This window comes from Lepus europaeus, chromosome X (assembly GCF_033115175.1).
Source record: "Lepus europaeus isolate LE1 chromosome X, mLepTim1.pri, whole genome shotgun sequence".
NCBI lineage: Eukaryota > Metazoa > Chordata > Mammalia > Lagomorpha > Leporidae > Lepus > Lepus europaeus.
In genome coordinates, this window is record NC_084850.1 from 59,732,124 (window position 1) to 59,741,094 (window position 8,971).

Sequence of the window (8,971 nt, forward strand, 5' to 3'; positions counted from 1 at the left end):
GTTTAAAATGATAAACTCATCAACCAACAAGAGGCACTTGCTTACTTCACAGTATTTTTGAAAGCACCTGTAGGATTTTACAAGTATTTAACCCTTTAGGCCTCTGGGGCTTTCTCATTAAGATAACTATCATGTCTAGTAACACAAGATCATTAGACTTTTTAATTCTCAAACATTTGTATTAATAGCATTTTCCATTGTAGAAACTTAAAGTCTTGTACCACATCACATCTTGACACTACTTCTAATATACTCCAAATAGACTGATTAGTTGGTGTCTCTATAAGATGAGAGACATAGGTCCTTCGATTTTTTCAGTTGGGCCCAAACTGGAAAAAACAAAGTCCAGGATTTACTGGAAATTTTAGAGACCAGATTGTTTGAAACTTTGATTTTTTGAATGCCTGTCAAGAATGCCAAGAAGGCTCAAAATCCAAAATATCTGGTTGAAATAAGATTCCTTAAAATCATGACATAACATAGACCAAATTTGATCATTGTTACAAGGTGATTATTCAAATCTTTGAAAATAACCACATATTTAAATAACCCATAGCTCTTAATAAAAATTCAGCTGTTTTGGAACAATTAGAATTTAACAGACATCAAGAGAACATAATAGATTACTTTAACACATTGCTTTAACAGAGCATCAGAGTTTAGTTCTATGTCAAAGAGAAATTGAGCTTCCTGGGATCTTTTGCTATGAGGTTTCCTTCCTTTACCTTCTTTCATATTGGTGACCATGTTTCTGTGTTTCTGTGTGTAACACATCTTTAAGCATCTTTTGCAGGGCAGGATGAGTGGCAACAAATTCTTTCAGTTTCTGTTTGCTATGAAAAGTCTTAATTTCACCTTCATTCACAAATGAGAGCTTTGCAGGATATAATATTCTGGGCTGGCAGTTTTTCTCTCTTAGTACCTGGGCTATGTCTTGCCATTCCCTTCTAGCTTGTAGGGTTTCTGATGAGAAGTCTGCTGTGAGTCTAATTGGAGATCCTCTAAGAGTAATCTGACGTTTCTCTCTTGCACATTTTAGGATCTTTTCTTTATGTTTCACTGTGGTGAGTTTGATTACAACATGTCGTGGTGAGGATCTCTTTTGGTCATGTTTATTAGGGGTTCTATAAGCTTCCTGTACTAAGGTGCCTCTGTCCTTCTCCAAACCTGGGAAATTTTCTGCTAGGATCTCACTGAAAATGCCTTCTAATCATTTCTCCCTCTCCATGCCTTCAGGAACTCCTAGAACCCGAATGTTGGGTTTTTTAATAGTATCCTGTAGATTCCCAACAAAATTTTTTAGATTTCTAATTTCTTCTTCTTTTCTTTGGTTTGCCTGTTTCCTTTCCTGTTCTCTGTCTTCTAAGTCTGATTGTCTCTCTTCTGCTTTGCCCATTCTGTTTCTAAGGCTCTCTAATGTGTTTGTCATTTGATCTATTGAATTCTTCATTTCATTGTGATTTCTCATCACTATCACAGTTTCTTGTTCTACTAGTTGTTTCATTTCATTTTGATTCCTCCTTAATATTTCATTTTCACGAGAGAGATTTTCTATCTTGTCCATTAAGGATTTCTGTAGTTCAAGAATTTGTTTTTGAGAACTTCTTAATGTTCTTATCAATTTTTTGGGATCCGCTTCTTGCATTGCTTCTATCTCATCATCTTCATAATCTTGAATTGGGGTGTCTTTTTCATTTGGGGGCGTCATAGTGTCTTCCTTGTTCTTGTTACCTCAGTTTTTGCGTTTGTTGTTTGGCATGTTGGAGATATTTGGTTTCTTCACTGTGGTGTTTTTTCTTGTTACACTATGGCTCTATATTAAGTGGACTGTCTGCGTTCGGTGGAGCCTTAGAGGCTTGAGATGAGTGTGGACTGAGAGCTGTGTTTGGTTCCTCAGGGTTGAGGGTGTGTCAAAGATGACACTCCCAGGTTAGGTGTGGTAAATCTCTCTTTCTTTTTTTGATTCAAAAGGGAAGTAATTCCGCACAGCTGAATGTAATTGGAGGTAGTTAGCAGGCAAATGATATACCCACAGAAGCCAGAGATCAGAAGCTCTTTCCTAAGGACCACACAGGGAATCTGTGCTGCCCTCAGTGTGGGCTCCAATTCTCCTGCAGTCTCCCACTGGGTTGCCAAGTTAGATGCTAATCTCCTGTTATTTCACCCCTCCCCCCAGAGTCAGGTTTTTCTGCTAGGCTCAGGGCCGGTGCAGACCTGAGGTCGCCCTGCTTATGACGTATGTCCAAAATGGGGCCTGCTCTTTGTCTTGCTTGCCTTTGAGAGGTGAGCGGAGAGAGAGAAACTCGTGTCCGTATTGGTCACTTTTTTTTTCCTCTCTCTCTTCTAGTTAGCCTGGTGAACTTTTCCCCACGGAGTTTCAAGCCTCGTTCCCTCTAGTCTCCTCTTTCCGCTTGCCCGCTGGTGTCTCGGGCTATTGAGGTTCGGCTCACCTTGCGTTCCAGCGCTGGTGTGTTGAGTTTGCCGCTGGTGTCCCAAACTTGGGCTCCCATGCTCTCCACGCAGGTCCACTGTGAATCACTAGTTCCAGAAGAGTTTCCTCTGCTGTTTCTTCCCCTACTCTTCCTTGACCCTGCAGTATCTCCACTTTTATTAACTTGTCTCTCCCCCGGACTAATAGTATGCTCCCTTCCTATTCCGCCATCTTGCCACTCCTCTAAATCTCTTTTTAAAGAATTATTTTATTTATTTGAAAGGCACAATGACACGGGGAGGGGGGGTGAGAGAGAGAGAGAGAGAAAGAGATCTTCTATTCACTGGTTCACTGTCTAAATGGCTGCCACAGCAGAGGCTGGGCCAGGCCAAATCCAAGAGCCCAGAACTGTATTTGGGTTTATCACATGGGTAGCAGTGTCCCAAATACTTTTGGCTCTCATTTGCTGCTTTCTCAGATATATTATCAAGGAACTGGATTGGAAGCAGAGCAGCCAGGACTTGAACTGTTGCTCTGATATGTAATTCTGGCATTGCAAGCAGAAGCTTAACGTGCTGTGCCAAAATGCTAGTCCAAGATAAATAAAGCTTGTTTTAAAAACTGTACACTTAAGGGGCCAGTGCTGTGGTGCAGTGGGTTAACGCCCTGGCCTGAAGTGCCAGCATCCCATATGGGTGCCGGTTGGAAACCTGGCTGCTCCACTTCCGACCCAGCTCTCTGCTATGGCCTGGGAGAGTAGTAGAAAATGGCCTAAGGCCTTGGGCCCTTGCGCCTGCGTGGGAGACCTGGAAGAAACTCCTGGCTCCTGGCTTCAGATAGGCGCAGCTCTTGCCATTGCAGCCAACTGGGGAATGAACCATCAGATGGAAGACCTCTCTCTCTCTCTCTCTGCCTCTCCTATCTCTGTGTAACTCTGACTTTCAAATAAATAAAATAAATCTTTAAAAAAACTATACACTTAAAATTGTTAAGATGGCATATTTGATCTTATGCATATTTTTACCACAATTAGAAATAAAGACATTCATTATATAAAGTTAGTCTTATGTCTCATTTCCAATGATACATTATAAATCTCTATGTTGTACAAACCCAGCAGTTATTCTCAGCAATCTTATTGCATAACATTGTGTTATAAAAAATTGAATTTTTACATATATACATTTAAAATGTGCCAAAAATTCCAACCTTCATTTGGCATTTATTTTTAATATAGCCACAAGAATAAATTGGCCAGATTTCTTTATACCTCTGAGAGTGCTTATTCCTTTTCACATACTCCTCTTCAATCACCATTCCATTCCATTTCCCAACACTGTTCTCATTCTTCACTCTTCTAGTGCTCCCATCCTACTTCTTTCTCTAAAATCCTCACCCTGGGAGTCCTGAACCTAGTAGCTCTTGTCATTTCTGTCACTTGTCCCTATCTCAGCCTGCATTTATCTTATTGGGCCAGAACTACAGGCCAGGGAAGCTTTCACTAGATGATTGGACATAGAGAATTTCCACTCCCACTTGTCAGGAACTGGCATGGAAAGTTCAAAACCTAAAGTAAGGAAACAAGACTTCCAGAACAGACTTTTCTATGAGGCTGAAGTAAAATTTTATGAGCTTACTCCAAAGTGAGGAGGGAGAAGTTGACAGAGTTGGCTTAAGCTCTTACTATACATTGTTGGGACAGGTCCCTGAGTCTCAAACATAACTACACTCATTATCATGGAACAATACAGCTCACAAATAAAAGGACAATTAGTAGGGTCAATGCTGTAAGGCTAAAAAACAATGCTTCTAATAATTAGTGGAAATCAAGCTAGGTAGAAACTGATTCCAGATTCACACTTAGATAAATAGCAGCTTTTCAGAGTAGAGCTGAATCAAAGAAGCGCAATCTGAGGCTGCACTAAACATGTTATTCCAAATTTTTCTGCAGCAAGTAGTTCGATGAGTGTCTCTGACTAATAGTATCCAGAAGCTGGCTCTTTGTGAGCGCAGAGCTAGCTTCAATGAAATGACCCATGCAGTCACAAAAGGCCCCCAACTCAAAAGGGCCCAAGTTTAGTTTAATGTTCAGTTATATCATCATCTTGAAGTTATTGATATTGTAAATGATGTTCATTGAGACAATGAATTATGCACATGAGCAGAATATTTATAGGCAAGAAAGAAAAATGTTTTACATTTTAGTATCTTTGCTAGAAATTTTTTCTGGATTTTGAAGAAAACATTTTCATTTATCAAAGAGCATAGCCAATTAGCTCACCCAGTCTACCCATATGAGATAATTACTATTAATACTTGAGCATATATCTCATTTATATGAAAATGATATTAAATCACATATTTTCATTAATCCTTTAATATATGTATTAATACTTTGAAGATATACATCTTTGTGTAACTAAATGTACATTAATGTGTTGATTTTTATAATTGTAAAAATAATACTAGAAGTGGGCATTTAGCCTAGCTCATAAGATAATAGTCCTGACCCAGCACTGTGGCACAGCAGGTTAAGACACTGCTTATGATACCAGCATCCCATAATGGATGCTGGTTCAAGTCCCACCTGCTCTACTTCTGATATATCTTCCTGGTAATGTGCCTGGGAAAGCAGCAGATGATGTCCCAAGTACCTGTGCTCTGACTAACTATATGGGAAACCAGGATGGAATTCCTGGCTACTGGATTCAGCCTGGTTTAGACCTGGTCACTGCTGCCATTTGTGGACTAAACTAGCAGATTGAAGATTCTTATTCATTTCTCTCTCTCTCTCTCTCTCTCTCTCTCTCTCTCTCTCTCTCTTCTCTCTCCTCTCTCCTGTCTCTCCCTCCCTCCCTCCCTCCCTCTCTCTCTCCCTCTCTACCCCCATCACTCTGCCTTTCAAATAAAAAATAAGTCTTTTTTTAAAAAGACAATAGCTCCTGTCCCACATTGGGGTATCTGGATTCAATTCCTTGCTCTGGTTCCTGACTTCAGCTTATTGCTGATGCAGATCCTGGGAGGCAGTGGTTATGGCTCAAATGACCAAGTGATTTGGTTTCTGCCACCAATGTAGAAGACCTAGATTACAGTCCTACCTAGCACAAGGCTTCAGCCCAGGCCCAACTTCAGCTGTTATGGAGTGAACCCGTGGATGGGAGCTCTGTGTGGATCTCTTCTCTCGAATAAATAAAAAAATGTAAATAAAAATATCTTATTGGGGAAAATATTGGACAATACAGAAATGTAGAGGTAAGAAAGTGAAAATTGGTGGGCAGATGAGCGGCATGCAGTGCAGTGCCTTGTCTGCATCCTGCAACTGGATCTATCAATTATTATTTGCAGACACTGGTCTTATTTATGTAATCCTTTTGACACTTAAACCTATCTTTTTGATGAATTATGAAATTAAACTGATCGCTTTAACAAGTAAGATGGCATTGGTACATGCCACCTTGATGGGCTTGAATTGGAATCCCCTGGCACGTTTCTAGCCGTACCATTAGGGGTAAGTCCGAGTGAGCAAGACAGGCACCAGTTTGAATCCCCGCTGCCCCACTTCTGATCCAGCTCCCTGGTAATGCTCCTGGGAAAGCAATGAAAAATAGACCAAGTCCTTGGGCCCCTGCACCCACGTGCGAGACCCGGAACAACCTCCTGGCTCCTGGCTTTGGATCAGCCCAACTATAGCCATTGTGGCCATTTTTGGAGAATTGAATTAGCAGATGGAAGATATATCATTCTGTCTCTCCTCTCTCTATATAACTTTGACTTTCAAATAAGTAAATAATATTTTTATAAATAAAAGAACCAATCCATGCATAAACAGACCAAAATACAAAAAAAAAGCCCCTGAAGAAAAGCTCCCCTCCAAGGAAAAACATCCAACAGCAAAGAAGCCCCTCCACAAAGGAAAAGCCCTAACAGAAGGGAAAAAAACCCTAACAAGGAAAAAGTATTAGGTCAACAATGGTAGGTGTACCCTTTATACCCTCCAGAGGTGTGGGATGTGAAGTCTGGGGCTGCATCCAAATGAATATTCAAAGGGCGGCTGAGTTTGGGGTGGGACTTGACCATCACTCATTTCTGTGCCCTTTTTAGGAAATAGTGAGTGTCATGGCATCAGGTGCATGATGGGAGTGGGTGTGCCTCCCATGGTAATTTTATCATAATTATATTATAATGACCCAAAGGTCATGAGAGCACACATCCTACAGCCATGTGAATATTTCCAGCTAGCACTGGTTGCAAGTTCACAACATGTGGAACCTGCATTTCCACTACTCAGAGAGGGGCACAGGCTTTGCCGGTGCATAGGAGCTGGGCCTGCATCATGCATGGAAAGGGATATTCTGCCTGGACTGTGAACAGGAACGGAAGGGAGCCTGGATGGTGTGCAGAATGGGATCCATCGTGTGGGCTGTGCTAGGCTGTCATATGGTCCAGCTGCAGTTGTCCTGTGGCTGTTCAGCTGTGGCTGTCAAAGCGGGAATCACTTGGAGCTGTCAATAATTGACACTTGTAGGTCTGAGAGGAGCTGTCAGTGGCAGTTTGCCTGGGACTGTCAATTACCAATCTGTGTCATCATGCAGTTGGGCAAGGAGCTGTCCAGCATGTCTTCTGCTATAGCTGTCAATCATCCACTGATGCTGTTGTGCAGGTTGGCAAGGAACTATCAGACCTTAGCTCTTGCCCTAGCCATTTATGTTCCCACAACAGCTTCTCTTTACTCAGGACACAACACGGGACTTCCTGGGTGCCAGCTTTGTGCTGCTCTCCGGCTCCAAGAGGTTAAAAACAAAAAGATGCACCTGAAGTTCCCTCTGCATGTCTAAGCCTCGGGAGGAACTTTGGCCCCTTTGGCTGTGAGCCGCTCTTGCTGCATGAAAATAGAAAAGAGTCCTATTCTCCTCAGTGGAGAGTTGGTTACCCACCAGAAGTGTCTCATACTGAAGATATCCTAGGTGATACGATAAGCCATAAAAAGACAACTTGTACCCAAATTGGTCTGACATCTACCCTGTCAAATGTCCAGGATGCTGGGTCCCGAGGGAGGTGAAGGCTTTGTGGTCACGCTCCATGGTCTGCCCTGGTCCTGTTCTATTGAGGACATGCAGAACATCCTGTCTGGCTGCACAATTCATAATGGGGCCACAGGCGTTCATTTCATCTATGCTAGAGATGGCAGGCAGAGTGGTGAGGCATTTGTTGAACTTGAATCAGAAGATAATGTAAAAATGGCCCTGAAAAAAGACAGGGAAAGCATGGGGCACTGGTACATTGAGGTATTCAAGTCTCACAGAACTGAGATGGATTGGGTGTTGAAGCACAGCGGTCCAAACAGCACTGACACCGCTAATGATGGCTTTGTGCAGCTTCGAGGCCTCCCATTTGGATGCACAAAAGAAGAAACTGTTCATTTTTTCTCAGGGTTGGCAATCATGCCAAACAGGATCACTTTGCCTGTGGACCCTGAGGGCAAGATTACAGTGGAGGCCTTTGTGCAGTTTGCCTCTCAGGAACTAGCAGAGAAGGTACTAGGGAAGCACAAGGGGAGAACAGGGCACACATATATTGAAGTGTTCAAGAGCAGCCAGGAAGAAATGAGGTCATACTCAAATCCTCCTCTGAAGTTCACGTCTGTTCGGCCACCTGGGCCCTATGCCGGCCTGGCACAGCCCGGAGGTATACTGGCAATGTGAAGCAGGCAGGCCTGGAGAGAATGTGGCCTGGCGCCTACAGCGCTGGCTATGGGGGCTATAAGGAGTACAGCGGCCTCAGCAATGGCTATGGCTTCACCAATGATCGGTTCAAAAGAGACCTCAGCTACTGCCTCTCGGGAATGTATGACCACAGATATGGAGACAGTGAGTTCGCAGTGCAGAGCACCACCAGCCACTGCGTCCACATGAGAGGGCTGCCATACAAAGTGACCGAGAATGACAGCTACAACTTCCCTCCACTTAACCCAGTGAGAGTTCATATTGAGATTGGCCCAGATAGAAGAGTGACAGGTGAAGCTGATGTGGAGTTTGCCACCCACAAAGAAGCTGTGGCAGCTATGTCAAAAGATAGGGCCAACATGCAGCTCAGATACATAGAACTCTTCTTGAATTCCACAACGGGGGCCAGCAACAGGGCCTACAGCAGCCAGGTGATGCAGGGCATGGGTGTGTCCACGACCAGGCCACCTACAGTGGCCTGGAAAGCCAATCAGTGAGTATTTTTCATGACACTGGCTATAGTGGTCAGAACAGCATGGGCGGTTTTGACTAGTTTTGTAGAAGCATTTGAGTTATTTTGAACAAATTTTCACAGGCAGCCAACAAGCAGTAAAAAAGCAGTTATTACCCTAGAAGAAGCTGTGGGACCCATTTTGCACCATGAGTTTGTGAAATCTGGATTAAAAAATTACTCTTCAGTGTTTTCTCATGCAAACTTTTCTTCTAGCATGTGATATCGAGTAAACTAAAACTATTTTCCACTTTTATCGATTTACATTTTAGTAGTATCCTTCAGAGTGACGTTATCTGAGTTAAA

General features: G+C 42.7%; 1 protein-coding gene across 1 annotated transcript; it reads left to right on the plus strand.

The window, feature by feature from the left end:
• The first annotated feature begins 7,467 nt into the window (after window positions 1-7,467).
• LOC133753073 (heterogeneous nuclear ribonucleoprotein F-like) lies at window positions 7,468-8,707 on the plus strand. Its single transcript, XM_062183448.1, is given in 3 exon segments — window positions 7,468-8,092; window positions 8,095-8,609; window positions 8,612-8,707. Coding segments are annotated over 3 exon segments (1,236 nt in total).
• The last annotated feature ends 264 nt before the right edge of the window (window positions 8,708-8,971 follow it).